Genomic DNA, 16,487 nt, shown 5'->3' with positions numbered 1-16,487 from the left:
TTCCATTAGTGACAACTAATGTAAGAAGTATGCTGTATTTAAGTGGAAATGCCAATCAATGCGAACTTAATGTATCTTAAGCATCACTGGTAACTTGCTTCGATTGTAACCATGTCATCAACAACTCCACCTTGCTTGTAACTTTCATTCAATCTTAACTGTTACATGTTGAGTGTCCTCATGACAGTCTTGGATTTAGCAATAACGCTTTCTATTGATCATAATCAATAGTAAAACCCATTTGTTGAAACTCCTATCTTTTAGACTAACCAGAATCAACACCCATTAGTAGCAACTCACATAAAAACAAAACACAACTTGTAAAATAAGTGGTAATTGTAGATAGACTTGATAAGATTAGGTTATATTATTGGGCTGCAAGGTTGTTACAGTTATGTGCAAAATATTTGCACAAACAACGCAGGCATATAGTGAACCACCATAGTCTATGGACGACCAAAATCCAAAGCTACAAAATGAAACATCTGAGTAAAGTAATAGGATGTGTAATTGGGTACACGGTTTTTTATTCACTGCTGAAATAACATTTTTTTCTTTTGTCACACACAAGATTTGAATCCTCGTAACATAAAAAGACAAAGTTTTACATTATTATATGTTTCAACACCAATAATTGAAATAGTTAGCATATAGTCTTAAAATATTTAGCTATGTTAATTAATTTAATTATTTTAAAGTGTTTTCTTCATCATACATCATAAATTTTATTTACAATTTCATATTTTTCAGTAATAAATTTACTTTATGGATTAAAATATTACATTATACTAATAAGAAAACTTTAAAAACACGTATTCCTACCTCTAACATATAGTTTCAAAGGTATCATGGTGATGATGAGAGACTATGTGAGTATATGACTTCACTAGTTGGATTCTCGAACTGAACGAGTTTTATATCACCGTATGGTCGTGTGATCGATGTCGAAAGGTCAATAAAAATATTTGTAAAAGTTACCTTTACTAGCTAGGGCAAGTAAAATGTCGAATCCACATGGAATCAGTGGAAAGTGTCAATCAAATTTATTGTTTAATAACAATTATGCTAGGTGGACAAACGATGTCAAGCAGATGAAATATTGATTTGGTTGTAAAACAATTAGAGAAAAGTAACCAAGCTCCAGGTTTTAGGTTGTGAAGCAAACCAGACCAAATGATTAAACTTATATGGGAAACTCGTTTGATTACACCTATAATTAAAAAACTAAATATTTGACTTTACTGATTGACATAATTTAATCTGAGCAATTGGTTTGGATGAGGTTTAGATGAATAATAACCTAATTGATTACCATTTTTAGGGTTTGACAAATGTAAGTGATTTGATGGCTAAAGATAAACGAGTCAATGACTCTAAGAACTTAATCCTAAAAGTTGATGACCACAACTCAATTAACTGATAAAATCACAAAACATTCAGTTACGAAAAACTGTTAAATGCACAAACAAACATAAAAGATTAATCAACCGAATGATTAATCAACTATAGTTTCAATGTAAAGATTCAAAATACAAAAAGTATTGCTTACAAACACGACCCTGCTCCCGAAGATGGTCATGAACGGTCTAGCCTTGCATCTTGGTCATGGATGTCTTGATTCTTGGTTGGAAGGATGATAGAATGGATGATTATGGTGATTAAAGGGTGTTAGGATGGTGGAAGACGGCTCCAAAATCGCCCTAATATGATAAAGTATGAAAGATAATCGACCTAGGTTTTAACTGGGCTAAAATATGGAAGGAAAAAAAAAAATCCAAAAATCGCTTCTTTACGTCAGGATCGCCGTAGCTTACAGCAGACTTAAGCCTTACGGCTCTCAACTTCTATCTTACGATCTTGATTATGACATATCTTCCAAATACTCCATCGTAAGCTACGTTGGAGCCACTGTAGCTTACGGTGGCTTCAACACCAAATCTTTTTTTTTTTCATTTTCGTGATGCTTGTTTGCCTTTCTGATGCCCCGGTTTCCTCTTTTCATCTAAAACTTAATCTCTTGCCATCCCAAGTGCTCTAATTAGTTTTTTTAAGCCTCAAGCACCTATAATCATAAAACCACTCAAAATACTCGTGTTCGATATATATAAATAATAAAATCACCAAGTATTAAACATTAAAAACACATTCTTTTAACCACTCATTATTGTGTTTTCGGGTGAGTTTTCACGGATCGAAAGACGAGTGTATCCAATACGAAGACTTAGCCAGTAACCAATTGAAGGATTCATAAGGCGTTAAAAATAATAATAATAAAAAAAATAAACATATTCTAAACACAAATATCACACTCCACCAATGTCAACCACAAGGTGTTGTGTCCCTACAAGTACTCGACACACAGGACTCATAATCCTCCACGTCATGATATCATGATCCTATGTGATAACAGATTCAGATATCATCTCCATGTTCTCACCAATCACAGCCATCCTAGGTGGCAAGTCCACATCCACCAGACCCTCCATTTAGCATCAACCTCTGCTTCTCACTTCTCATTCAATTCATCCTAAACAATCAAACCAACAAACCAATGGCTTCTTTAGCAGCTTCAACATCCCTTGGAGTGTCCGAAATGCTTGGCAACAAACTCAACATCTCCACATCACCTGCTGCTTCCAGGGCTGCAGCTTCCAGCCCGGCAACTTTTAAGACAGTTGCTCTTTTCCAAAAGAAGAAGGCTCCTACACCCAAGGCTAAACCTGTTGCGGTTCCGGCTTCCGATGAGCTCGCCAAGTGGTACGGTAAGTATTATCACCGTAACCGCTAGTACTGTAGGCTCTGATACCATGTAAGATAATAAAATATTGATTATATTTCATTTAATAGAAGGTTACAATATATAAAGATGCCAAGTCATGGGACCAATATTTAAAACAATATTTAAATAGCACTAAGTTTTACAATCATCTTTTTTACTTATATTAAAAGCACTGGTGGTGAAGTTTGGATGAAAAACTCAGGCCGTCTTCGAGAATCCTTTAAAATTTTGAGGCCTGTGACGAGTAAAAAAAAAGGCCCCCTAAAATTGCATAATTAGATAATTTGACAATTTTACAAATTGGGTTGCATTTAAAAAGCCCAAAACAAAAAAATAATAATAAATAGGTTGATGAAATGACTCATATAAAACACAAATGAAAGTTCGTTTCTAAAAAAAAGAACGCCACTTGTGGGAATTGAACGCATGGCCTTTAATTTCATAGTCTCACCCTATTTTCATTCAACTAATAAGTCATTTTGTAGGCTTTTGTTTTAAAACAAAATTATATATAAATTAGAAATATTATTTAACAATTATGAGCCTCTTGAGAGAGTCGGTTTGGGTCCGTCGCCCTCCATTGGTCCGGGCTGGACTCAATATATATAAATTTTTTCATAAACTGGGGTGCCCAGGCTCAAAATTATTGGACGCAAACGGATAAATTTACCTTACGTGTAACAATTTTCAGTCGAAAACACTTAAATTTACACTATTGAGAAAAAACTGGGGTGGCCGAAGCCTCCACATACTACGATACAAGCTTCGGCCTTGATTAAAACCAATTTGCACTCGTTTTCAGGTCCCGAGAGAAGAGTCTTCTTGCCGGAAGGTCTTTTGGACCGATCGGAGATCCCAGATTACCTTAACGGAGAAGTTGCCGGAGAGTAAGTCAAAGATATGCAAACTATGCATACATCTTTACACAATAGTCAAGTAAACTGACCATTTTTATTGTATTCACTTCTTGTTAATGTAGTTATGGTTATGACCCTTTTGGTCTTGGAAAGAAACCCGAAGACTTCGCCAAGTAAGTTCATTTTCGACTCAAGAAAACACACATACACACACCGTTGACCAAGTCAACTCAAACTTGAAAGTTGAAACCCCAGTGACCATTATAATTATCAGCTAATTTTGAGATCAAAGTGTATTCGTTGAGTTACTTACAGCATGTGTATGACCCACAGATACCAAGCCTACGAGCTGATTCACGCACGATGGGCTATGTTGGGTGCAGCCGGTTGCATTATCCCTGAAGCCTTTAACAAATACGGTGCTAACTGTGGCCCTGAAGCCGTCTGGTTCAAGGTTTGTATTGTATCACATGAATCATTCTCAAACTAAATAAAGCCCAAAACTTTATAGTCCAATCTTATAAATTCATTTGGGTATTTGCAGACCGGAGCTCTATTACTCGATGGCAACACATTGAACTACTTCGGAAAGAACATTCCCATTAACCTTGTCCTAGCAGTCGTCGCTGAGGTTGTTCTTGTTGGTGGTGCCGAATACTACAGAATCATCAATGGTTTGGTATGTAATGTTCTCGATGTTTCATCGAACGTGATACCTAACGACACATTGAACTCGGTTAACTAACTAGTTTTATGTATGCAGGATTTGGAGGACAAGCTGCACCCTGGTGGTCCGTTTGACCCGTTGGGCTTGGCTAACGATCCGGACCAGTTTGCACTGTTGAAGGTTAAGGAGATCAAGAACGGTAGACTCGCAATGTTCTCCATGTTTGCATTCTTCATCCAAGCGTATGTGACTGGACAGGGCCCGGTAGAAAACCTTGCGTCTCACTTGAGCGATCCCTTTGGAAACAACTTGCTGACTGTGATTTCTGGAAATATTGAACGCGCCCCAACCTTGTAAACGGCTATATGTATTACTAAATGATGACCATTGGATCATTGTGTATTCTATATATTTGTTTTCGATCAGTTGTTTTATGAACAAACGAACAATCGTTGAAGTAGTAGATTCTATATCTTAGAAAGAAACTTATTGTTCTGTTGATTTTTTTGACTTTGTGGTGTTTAGTAAATAAACTCCATTTCCTTGTCACAAAAGTGGTATATTGCCATATAGCCTTGATATACGAACGTATAACCGTGGTATATATAGTCCTTAAATCAATGAAATTAATAGAAGGGTTAATTAGTGGATGAGAGTGTATTTGAGAACATTATGTAATGACCCGCGCGCCTAAATATTAACCAGACATAGATTACAGAATGTCCAGGCCAACTCTTGAAGGATCAAGAATAAACACAATTATGTTAACAAGAGTTTAATATATAAAAAGCAGACTAAATGTTTTATTATATCATGTACTATTTTGAGATGGTGAGATGTCAAGTTATCTAGACATCACCATTTTCTTCCACAGCTTCAACGAACACAGTACACGTCAGACATCATTATCCAATAAGATAGCTGCTTCAGATTCCATCTTCCTCTTGCTACCAATCACACGCGTCCCACGTGGCAACCCACATCCACCAATACTTCCATTTAGCACATCCTTAATTTCTTCTATCTGATGTTGAACCGGTTAAATCGGATTTCGCATAACAGGGCGGTATTTTGAGCCCGGTATTTTTGGCCGATTTGTTAGAACATCAAATCGGCGGTTTTTTCTAAAATACCGGTTTCTACCGGCAAACCGGTTTTAATTACGATAAATTTTTGATATTTGCGGCCCATATTTTATCAAAATTACTTTTAACCCAAATATTAATATTTAAACGTGTAAACTTTAGGACTATTTTTTTAAAATTGAGTGCTTTTGAATTATTTTTTTTAATATGAATTAACTTTTAGATTATTTTTTGTTATGAAATCATTTACTTTTAGGTTATTTTTGAGTTGAAGTTGTATTTATAAAAAAATATTAGGTAAACTATTCAACCGATTGAACCTCCCAGTATACCCGGTTCAACCGGTTGTACCATTTTTTAGCCTAATCCGGTACGAGTTAAAAACCGGTTTTTAAAACATTGATCTCAACCTCATCACACAGTTTATAAAACTATCTTACTTGCTTCAGTTTGTTAGCTTAATTTGTGTTTAACAATCCGCAATTGTTTTACAGGTCCTGAGAGGAAAATCTTCTTGCCCGAAGGCCTTTTGGACCGATCAGAGATCCCGGAGTACCTCAACGAAGAAGTCGCAGGAGAGTAAGTCAAAACAACATACATATAGTTAGTTATATACACGACATATAATAAAACTTAAATTGACTTATGATTTGCATTATTATTAGGAAAATTGGATTTTAATAATCCCAACTTAATCCAGTTGGCTGATAATAATCCCAACTTTAAAAGTAGCTATCACTGGTCCCAACTTTCACACTATTTGTTTTCATTAGACCTCTGTTAAAAAAATTTTAACGACGTTAAATTTTTTTCAAATTTCAAATTGATGTTTAGAGGCTTTTGATCAGAATGATTATACGGATCGATTGATGTAAAACTTAACTCGAAACTACGCTTCAAACAACTTGATTTTTGTTAATTAAAAGTTTAAACACCGAAATTGAAGCATCCTTTAGTCGTTTGGACCACCGATTGGAAGTAAGTTTTACATCAATCGACTCGATTCTCATTCCGATCAAAAGCCCTAAAATATCAGTTTGAAATTTGGAAAAAAACATAACGTCGTTAAGTTTTTTTTAACGGAGGTCCAATGAAAATAAATAGTGTGAAAGTTGGGACCAGTGACAGCTACTTTCAAAGTTGGGATTATTATCAGCCAACCGCATTAAGTTGGGATTATTAAAATCCATTTTTCCTTATTATTATTATATATGTAGTTACTGTTGAACGTGTCCAACACCAAATCAGATTGAAGGCTCCTAGAATCTTGGAGAATAATTAATATAATAATTAGTTTATTATTATAAGATAAGTTAGTCTTATTTTGTTTAGTCCTATTTGTTTTGGATTCAAATTGTGTATTTGAGTTAGTATAGGATTAGGAACCATGGTTTTATATATACCCTAGGTTCAATGTGTTAGGAATTATTAAGTTTTTCACGTTTGTCGTTTTCTTAATAAAAGAGTTGTAATGAGTTCTACAAATCCTCGTGTTCGTGTTCTTGATTCACCTGCTAAAAGTTTAACAAGTGGTATCAGAGCCTAGGACTCGTACCGGGAAGCGGTTTGAAGATCGGGGCAGCCTCCACCCAGGGCCGGCCCCGAGGATTTAAATACCTCGGCCGAGCCGAAATAAAAAGGCCCGTAAGGCGTAAACCTTAGCGAGTAACGAAGTATATGGGTAAAAACTGGTTTCGGGCATAATATATTAAGCAGTGGCGAAACCATAAACTTTTAGCCGGATGGTTATAGTATGTATATACTTTATGTCGGTTAGCTTTTCATAATTTTTTTTTGCTGATGTAAAAATAAAAATAAAATCAAAAGCTTGATAAAATAATAAAAAAAAGGCTGCAGATTGTCTTTAAACTATTAGTTATAAGTATATTTAGCATTTAGTACTATACTAGGCATTTCAAAAAAGTACTCTATAGCCTGCGCTGACTTTGACCACTATACACCTACTGAATTACGTAATTACAAATATACCCTTTAAATCATCTTCTTCTTTACATAAAATCTTCATCTTCTTTCTGTTTATATCTTCATATTTCAGGTTTTCATCACTAATTAACTAAACAATTTTGGCCCACGAAAATCGCGTGCCCGGCCGGTCGTCCGGCTTGCCCTACCCTAGGGCCGGCCATGCCTCCACCGGCGGGTGTGTCCTTCGGTGGAGGGAACGCGTGAAAAATTGGCTTATGTCGCAGCCATAAAACCTAACAGCAGTAGACGAGACCGGTGCGGTGTTTCGTTCGACCGTTGTCACGTCGTGAGGGAGTGCCGTTTGGGACGGCAGGGGTGACGATATGTTCGTGGCTGTTAGAGAAGAAATATGGTGGTGGTAAATCTTGATTGGCTCATGTGAAGAAGTTGGCCATGGATTAACAAACCATAATATGGAGTGTTCAATTAAATTGCGTCCAACCCGTCCTTTTACTTCATGTTCATACAACAAAGGTAATTAACGTTTGATTTTTTGGAACGGACCCGATCGCGTTGAGTTTCTGAAAGAAGGTGTGTCCAGGTTTCAATCGCCTTAAGTTTTCGATCAAACGTATTGTGTATTTGGTTCTGATTGCGGTATGATCAAATGATGGTGTGTCCAGGTTTTGATCGCAGTACGTTATCAATCGAAGATGTATGTGTTCGGATCACAGTATGAATTCGATTGGGTGTTGGCGAGAACTGATTGAGATGATGATCGATTTTTGTTATTGATCAATCCATAAATAAGATTGTGATAAATAATAATGATGATTCAATGATTTGGTGAATTGTCTCCAACTAGTGAACATTGGTTGCATGGTAACGTCGGTTTTTAAGTGGTGAAGCTTTTTCAATGGCATGTTGGTAAAAAAAAAAAATTTTGTTTGTCAAATAATATTCTAGTTCAGGTTCTTTGTTTTCGTTAGTCGAATAAAGGTGAAAAGCTTTCCAACTACCATTAGGTGTTCGTGTTTTGTGTTATTGATCTCCACTTGAAAATCTTAACGTCCGCTGGCTGGTATAACGGGGTGCAAGAGGTTGTGTGTCAACTTAGTTTTGGTGTTCATCGAGCTAAAGGTGTTCATGTTCAGTTTGAAGTTGTTTTAAGGGCGATGTAGAGCTGATTACAACATGTGTAGTGTAATCACAAAATCATAACCGGTGTGTCCAATAAAAAAAAAGGAAGTTTGCAGCCAAAGCGAAGTAGAAAAGCTTCTGTTCAAGAATGACCCGATGTTCCGATCGTGAACGAGTGACAACCTGTTTACCGGGTTAGTGATTGAACCAATCAAAGTCGAAGGAAGCAAGAGCCGGCTGTTTTAGTTCGTTTAAAACAGAGAAACCGGTTCGATCGAAGGTTTGTCCATGTTTCGATTGCAGAAAGAATCCGATCAAGTATAGGTGACAACCCATCACCGTGTGTCGGTATGGTTAAATCTCCGTGTGCCGAGCAATGATGTTGTGCCATGATCGTGTGTCGGTATGGTTAAATCTCTGTTTGTCGAGATGATAAAATCTCTGTGTGTCGTGGTAGTTTAGTGGGTTGGGTCGATGACCCAACAGTCCCGAGTGGTAGCGTTGCCAGGCTGTCTAAACGAGACAGCAACATCAGATGTTCGGGATCCGGTTTCGAGACCAAATCGTAACGTACAAGTCACAGAGGTTCAGGTTGTTGACGACAACGAGGGATGAGTTATGGAGCTAAAACCGGTGGCTAAAAATGGCCACATAATTATGGTTTTGGGGCTGTCAAAATAGAAGACAGCGGGCTCGATGGTTTCGGTTTCAGTTTGTACGAACAGTGGGTTCGTAGGAGACCACCGAAGATAAGGCATGCAACATATGTGTTTGGAGGTGAGTTGAATGATGTCCTAGATGATCTTGTGTAGATTAAGGAGTAACGAACCAAGACGCAACTTCGTGTGAAGGCGTGTGATGAGTCCAAGAATCAAGTTCAAAGAGATACGGGTGTTGCGGGCTGTGAAAGACCTTGGATGAAGAAGTATGAATCTAGAGGGAGTGTTGGAATTGAACACTTGAGCTTAAGCCAGAATACGTGACCTATTGTGTTGAGTCGCGGGTTGTTTTGAGTCTAGCTGCTTCGTGTGTGTCACGGTTAGAAGAAGTTTGGTGTTGAGAGGGAGTGTTAAACGTGTCCAACACCAAATCAGATTGAAGGCTCCTAGAATCTTGGAGAATAATTAATATAATAATTAGTTTATTATTATAAGATAAATTAGTGTTATTTTGTTTAGTCCTATTTGTTTTGGATTCAAATTGTGTATTTGAGTTAGTATAGGATTAAGAACCATGGGATTATATATACCCTAGGTTCAATGTGTTAGGAATTATTAAGTTTTTCACGTTTGTCGTTTTCTTAATAAAAGAGTTGTAGTGAGTTCTACAAATCCTCGTGTTCGTGTTCTTGATTCACCCGCTAAAAGTTTAACAGTTACGGTTATGATCCTTTCGGGCTTGGCAAGAAACCATAAGACTTTTCCAAGTAAGTTCGCATTCATCTCATGAATAAATTGATTCTAATGGCCCATTTAACTAAGTTGTAATCAATTGGTTTTGTATGGCACGTACTCACGTAGATACCAAGCCTACGAGCTAATTCATGCACGATGGGCGATGTTGGGTGCAGCCGGTTGCATTATTCCTGAAGCCTTTAACAAATACGGTGCTAACTGTGGCCCTGAAGCCATCTGGTTCAAGGTTTGGATCACATGAATCATGCTCAAACTAAATAAAGCTCAAAAATTTATGGTTCAAATCTTATAAATTCATTTGGGTATTTGCAGACCGGGGCTCTACTACTCGATGGCAACACATAATATTATTATTGTTGATAATGTTATTTAATACTGCAATAATCTTTAAGTACCTGTCTTGCAAGATCTACAGATCCACTACTTTTATATATAAGGTGTAAATTATAAGCCGCTTCTCTTTTAAGGTCACAATATCCAGGTTTCAGGTCATTAGTAGTTTCTTGACCGTCATTTGGCAGCTTTGGTATTGGGTGATCTTTTTGATGAACCGCAAGCACCTTTTCATAATACGTAGCTGCAACCGAAACTAAACCGACATGATGATAGGCTCGTGCTAGGTTGTACAAAGCTTCCTGTTACATAAACATTTCTGTTAGCCACTAAATTATATATAAAATGTATAAACAATTTATTAATATTAATCTGGCTGTTTTCTGAAAGGCGAAGATTGTTGTAGAGAAACGCAAAACCTTGCAAAACACATTGATGCTTGTTATGAAGTCGAAGTCCAAGAGCTAGGTTGATTAACGACGTCCCTAAATTAAATAAAAAAAAGAAATTAACAAATATTAGTTATTTATAATATGGAAAGAATCGGATGAGAGAACATTATACCAATACATAGGTTGACCACAGCGTTTTCGAGCATTAATTTATAGGCTTTCAAGTAATAGCTCGCTGCTGCTTGATGTCGGCTACCCATTGTCCATTGATGGCCTTTAATTAAAAGAACCGGGACACAATCTTCGTGTTTCAAAATCTTATCATGCAAGAAATTTTTATGCTTATCCATCCGCGATCTAACAAAGTAGTAAAACTTTTCAACGACAGCGTATAGATATAAAATGCCGGGTGACAAAATAAGTAGAGTATGTACCTTAACATAATTTTATAGTAGCAATTCCATGCAGCAAAGCTGTAGGGATTTTGTTTAACGATGTATCGAGCACAATCCCATCCGTTTGCGGGACCATCAATATCATATGCTATCTCTGTACATAAATTCAAATATATTCATAAATTTTGAAAAAATAAATTTATGGCATTTCGTTCTGTGACCTTGAAGACTTACTTGCTCCAAGCACTCGAAGCTCCTCTTGCTTCTCGGTTGATAGAATGGTTTTTGTCAATTTTAGACTCAGTGTGATAACTTCAAGTGCTTCCGAATATTTTTTCAACGATACTAATCCTTTGCATAACTGAAAATGACACATTAATTGAGATATCTCAGTTAAAAAGGTAAAATTTCACATGCAAATAAAAATAAGTATTACTCACATCTACGATAAGTGTAAGTTGATCCTCATCCTTTAAGAGATTAGGCAAGGGAGGTTCTATATATGCCTGTTACATGAAAAAACTTAATTAGATAAGTAAGCGACAAGCGCGCAACTATGATGCTGAAAACGTAACCAAAATATTAAATTTAATAAAGATATACTTTTTTATACTTACAGGAGATTCATCATCCGATTCGTCACTTTGCAACTCAATTCCAGCAGCCAATGCTGCCGCTCGTTTTTCTTTTCTTTTTGCTTCTATTTTCTGAAGCGCCTTCTTTGCTCGTGCAGCTTTAGCCCTGTTGACCATTAAATTCATGAACTTATTTTTAGTAAGCAAAAAGTATATGTACTGGTAATGTGTTTCACATGTAATTTATATCATATAATATATTAAATAAAAATATACGAGGAACACTTACAGGTCTGAAGACGAAACAACGGGACGGAATCCTTGAAATAAGTTGTCATGTTGAGTTTCATCCAGCACTTGAAGTCTTTTACACAGCTCACTTATTGTTAACCTTTTCTTTGTTCTAGCCTTGAAAAAGACAAATAATTTAAAGTAAGCATAAATATAAATACTGAATAAAAATTGATTACTAAACACTAAAGAGAAATATGCACAAACACCTTTTTTCGCTGAATAGTTTCAAGATTCAATGTTTCACGAACTAATGGAAATATTGTCTCAACAAAGGCTTCGGTAAAGAGTTTGGATTTATAAATGTAACATAGCTTTAACTTTATTCTTCCATCAATCCACCAGAGTTTTCCCTTATCAGAGGGTAGACCAACTCTTGATTCTGAAAATATGAATGTAAATAACAACAAATTATTAGCTTCTGTGAGTAACAAGCTGTTCAAAAAAATTTTAAACTAATTCTTAAATGCAAAATCTGGTAAACCTGAATCAAGAGGAGGCAAAAGTAGAGAAATGGCTTCATCTTCTTTATTTTTTTCTAAAAGATATGACACTAGATCTAACCTAGCATCAATGTCATAGTCAAGTTCCTGTAAGGCTGTCTAAAAAAAATAATAATAATAAGTTGACTTTGTTGCTAATAAATTTAATTTTAATGCAACTAAAATTGGTTCAAACTTTAAAGAGAGAGGCTCAAGTTCATATACATATAGATGAAATTAAATTTGCACCATACCTTTGTGCATGTAGTCAATTGCTTGTGTTATTGCATGTAAGAAATAGTCACAACGCCCGATATTCAAATTTATGTGGCCCTTTAGAGAATTAATAGAAAAAAATGTGAACAATTAAATGCAATATAAAATACTTCATTATGTAAAACGAGTTATGTACTTACTTTGTCGCCACCAGCATTTCCTTCTAACATCAGATAGTACTTCAAAGCAAATTCATGATTCTTAACACTCATAAACGAGTCTGCAACTTCTAGAACTAAGTTGCCACAGTCATTTAAATTCTTTTGTATAAGCACACTGAAGCAATCCTACATGTCATTTGTAAAAACAGAAAAAAAAACAGTTTATAGATACTTCAATTCATGATAAATAATAAGTAATTATATGGAAACATCATCTAAACCTCTGCTTTTTCCAAATTTCCAAGATGAACATGACATATTCCCGCTTTTATTAACAATCCAATTGGAAATTTGTTTAACAGCAGACTAGATACGTTGAAGAGCTTTTTCATGTGCATTTTCAGACATAAGAAAAGAAGCCAACAAATCAACCACACCCACATCAGCATCTTTCGGGGTCTGTTTTAAACAATCTTCAAGAATGTTGATACCGCGTTCTTGCAGACCACATTTTTGGTACAACTAGAAACAACCAAAAAGTTTAAAAAAATCATTTTGGTACATAATTAGTTCTATAAAACAAAATTATAGAACAGTGATCCCAAACCGTTGCTGCTTTCCTGAGTGCTTCAAGATTCTTAGGACGACATTTCCAGATTCGGTAATATGATTCAGCAGCCATTTGATGTTCTCCAAGGTCAAGAAAGAATACGGCCTGATTATATCTGAGTTCCATATCTTCAGGATCTGCTTTTATTGCTCGAGTAAAACAATAACCGGCTTGATCACGGTGTCCTTGTTCCCTGCATCGTTTATATTAAAACGATGACAACTGACAGCTATTTCATCAAAACTATAAGTATGCTATGCTATTATTAAATGAAAGAAAACTTACAAAGACCATGTAACAAGAAGCTTCCAGAGAGATACATTCTTAGGAGCCGAATATGCAGCAGCCATATAAAAAAAATCTAAAGCTTTCGTTTTATCTCCCATAGCATTGTATATAATGCCAAGTGTATGGTAAGCCTCAGGTATATTTGGTGAAATCCGAATGATTTCTTTCAATAAAGGTATGGCCTAAAGTTCGAGACAATAAACATTATGAATGCATTAAAGATAAAACATATCATAGCAATTAATTAGTACCTTTTCATATTGGCCATGTGCATAGTATAGTGTAGCATCACCTAATTTTCGTGTAATCTCGGGCCTAATTTTATTCTTTGATCCTTTTCTCCTGCCTCTTTTCTTATTCTGTCATAAAATTATACCAATCAAAAGCTAGACTAAAACTCTTCAGATATAAAGGTAATAGGAACAATGTGATACCTTCTTCGACTTTCTTCTCGTTCCATGTGTCATTTCCTCTTGCGTCTTATCAAAAGTTGCTCGATGGAAATCTTCTGTTCTCAACTTCTTTTCTGGTGGCATTCTGACTCAAATTTTGAAGTTAAGATTATTTAAAAAACTGTGAACAAGAAAATGCTGATGATAATAATAAGGAAAATTGGTTTTAAATAATCCAAATTATGCCCTATTGGTAAATATCAGTCTCAACTTTACACTTGCCTGCTGGCAGTACCAACTACTTGTGTATTTGTTTTTAACGGGCCGCGACTAACGGATGTTAACTCCGTTAGTCTTTTTCTGACGTGGCAATCCCAGCTGTCAAAAATCAGATTACGTGGAACGTTACGTGGCAGCTGATTTTTGAGCCCGGAACGTTCCACATATACCTTAATACACAGTCAGCCGCCACGTAACGTTCCACGTAATCTGATTTTTGACAGCTGGGATTGCCACGTCAGAAAAAGACTAACGGAGTTAACATCCGTTAGTCGCGGGCGTTAAAAACAAATACACAAGTAGTTGGTACTGTCAGCAGACAAGTGTAAAGTTGGGACTGATATTTACCAATAGGGCATAGTTTGGATTATTTAAAACCAATTTTCCTAATAAAAATGATAATAATTACCCTTGATTGCAATCGAGGATTGCTTTACGCTTTTTCTTAGCCAAAGCTTCGTATTTCATGCGTTTAAAATGCTGATAAGGATGAGCTCCATTAGCATCAGCCTCTGTAAAAGCCAATGGATTTATATCTCCTTCAAATCTTAATGTGTATGCATCATCATCTTCTTGTTCGTCTTCATCATCATCATCTTCTTCTTCTTCAGAATTACTGTCTTCTGTTTGATTATCTTGAGAGCACCCCATGTTATTATTCTCTGTTGCCGTTGGAACCTTTTTTGAATCGTGAATGATTATGTGAGGGCTCGTGTGTTGTTCTAGAGAAGAATGGGTGTCGTGAGGAGTTTCCGTGAGACAGCAATGTAAATGAGAAGTATATTTTATTGAGCATATTCATGCTCATCACTACAAAGGGAATGTATACATATATATGAAGTCTTGGGGGAATCTCACTCCCAACCATTGTTCTTCGGCTCCCTCTATTATCCACTGGGTCTTTGACTCAGCTAGGGGACGAGCTATTATCCACTGGATCCTGTTTTCCCTCCAAGATTCTGTTTTCCCTCCCAGATTCTGTCCATTTCATCTCTGTCCTCCTCAGGTTAACAAGGACATGTCGGTGTTTGACCTCGGGCTTGTCTAAGTGCACATGATGCTACTGAGTTGGATTGGGCTGACTTGGGCTTGGGCCTCTTGTTTGGGCTCAGTTCGACCTAGTCTCTTCAAGTCCTCCAGTCTATTATTGTTGTTATTTATTTACATGCATGGATAAGCACAACTACAAATTTTCTTTTATATATTAGGCGTGCCGCGTGCGCTTTAGAATACGGCTAAGTACTTCTACATACTCTATAGATCCCATGGGTCTGTCTTGTTCAAGTCAACATCCCCAGTGGCATCCATATCAAATTTCTCAAAAGATATCTTTTTTTAACCGGAAATTGTGTTTTCTTACTAACTAGCTAGCAAATGTGTTTCCACTAATTGAACAAAGATAATGTATTTAATTGTGATTAATATAACTATTACATTGTTTAAGAAGTCATACATGTTTGAATAATGTGTTAACTTTCTAATTTTATGGATGGTTTCACACATGTGCATTGTTGTGCACAAGTGTAAAATCTTACATTCAAGCTAATTTGAAAGTAAATGAATGAGCCATTGACAAGGTTCAAAACTCGATGAAGTATATTAAAGGAAGTGATGCGAGAAAGTATAAGTTCAAGGCGTGCATACAACTACTTTCATTACAATGTAGGAAACATATGCGTTGAGATATCATAACGAAACGGAATTTTGTGTATTATGTGATTGACAAAGTACGTGTGAATGAAACATGCCTCACAACTTTGTTTTTGGAAGCTTTTATCCTACTTTTAACTTGACAATTGTGAAAAATCAAATGTTATTGAAATTGAGATTCATAATGACTAATGAGTATCATGCTATAAGTAACATGGAATGAAAGTTTGAAAATTTTGGAAAGTAATAGTAAGGTCTTGTCGTTTGCGATTGTTCTAGATCCGTGAAAAAGCTTAAGCTTGTGGAACAAAGTGATCGCTTTGAGTTTGGTCTTTACTTTTATACGTCTTGATGTCTTGAAAAGCTTAAGCAATTCATTTTCATGATAATTTATTGTTTATATTGAACCTGTATTGACGTTTTATGATTACACAAAGTTATACTTGTGTAGCTTCTTTGTAACTAGATGAACAAATTGCAATATTTTTTTATGTATTTTTTTAATAGCGTGTATTATTGTATATATTTAATAACATGTATTGTATTATTGTATA

General features: G+C 35.9%; 2 protein-coding genes across 2 annotated transcripts; one reads left to right on the top strand and one right to left on the bottom strand.

Moving 5' to 3' along the window:
• The first annotated feature begins 2,512 nt into the window (after positions 1-2,512).
• On the top strand, positions 2,513-4,804 carry LOC143567900 (chlorophyll a-b binding protein CP26, chloroplastic-like). Its single transcript, XM_077054182.1, has 6 exons — positions 2,513-2,762; positions 3,582-3,666; positions 3,759-3,809; positions 3,970-4,090; positions 4,181-4,315; positions 4,400-4,804. Exons 1-6 carry the CDS (start codon positions 2,552-2,554, stop codon positions 4,658-4,660), a joined length of 864 nt encoding a protein of 287 aa, XP_076910297.1. The 5' UTR covers positions 2,513-2,551; the 3' UTR covers positions 4,661-4,804.
• A 5,370-nt stretch (positions 4,805-10,174) lies between these two features.
• On the bottom strand, positions 10,175-14,934 carry LOC143567899 (uncharacterized). The gene is given in 19 exon segments (XM_077054181.1): positions 10,175-10,507; positions 10,578-10,687; positions 10,767-10,951; positions 11,029-11,143; positions 11,224-11,350; positions 11,430-11,495; positions 11,607-11,730; positions 11,854-11,972; positions 12,065-12,237; positions 12,340-12,453; positions 12,592-12,670; positions 12,754-12,900; positions 12,996-13,061; positions 13,063-13,236; positions 13,322-13,517; positions 13,610-13,794; positions 13,864-13,971; positions 14,047-14,149; positions 14,693-14,934. Coding segments are annotated over 19 exon segments (2,706 nt in total). The 3' UTR covers positions 10,175-10,234.
• Between the last annotated feature and the right edge of the window lie 1,553 nt (positions 14,935-16,487).

Source organism: Bidens hawaiensis, unplaced genomic scaffold, assembly GCF_021521415.1.
Source record: "Bidens hawaiensis isolate Kalapana, Puna unplaced genomic scaffold, B.hawaiensis_p1.1 tig00023694_1, whole genome shotgun sequence".
Lineage (NCBI taxonomy): Eukaryota > Viridiplantae > Streptophyta > Magnoliopsida > Asterales > Asteraceae > Bidens > Bidens hawaiensis.
The sequence above is the reverse complement of the archived record's forward strand: the minus strand, read 5'-3'. Positions and strand labels throughout refer to the sequence as shown.

What these genes read in the sequence shown, in the direction of transcription:
- LOC143567900 (XM_077054182.1), top strand. Translation starts at nt 2,552, where the DNA reads ATGGCTTCTTTAGCAGCTTCAACATCCCTTGGAGTGTCCGAAATGCTT. An exon ending in CTGAAGCCGTCTGGTTCAAG is followed by an intron (nt 4,091 to 4,180) that starts GTTTGTATTGTA and finishes GGGTATTTGCAG; the next exon opens with ACCGGAGCTCTATTACTCGA. An exon ending in ACAGAATCATCAATGGTTTG is followed by an intron (nt 4,316 to 4,399) that starts GTATGTAATGTT and finishes TTATGTATGCAG; the next exon opens with GATTTGGAGGACAAGCTGCA.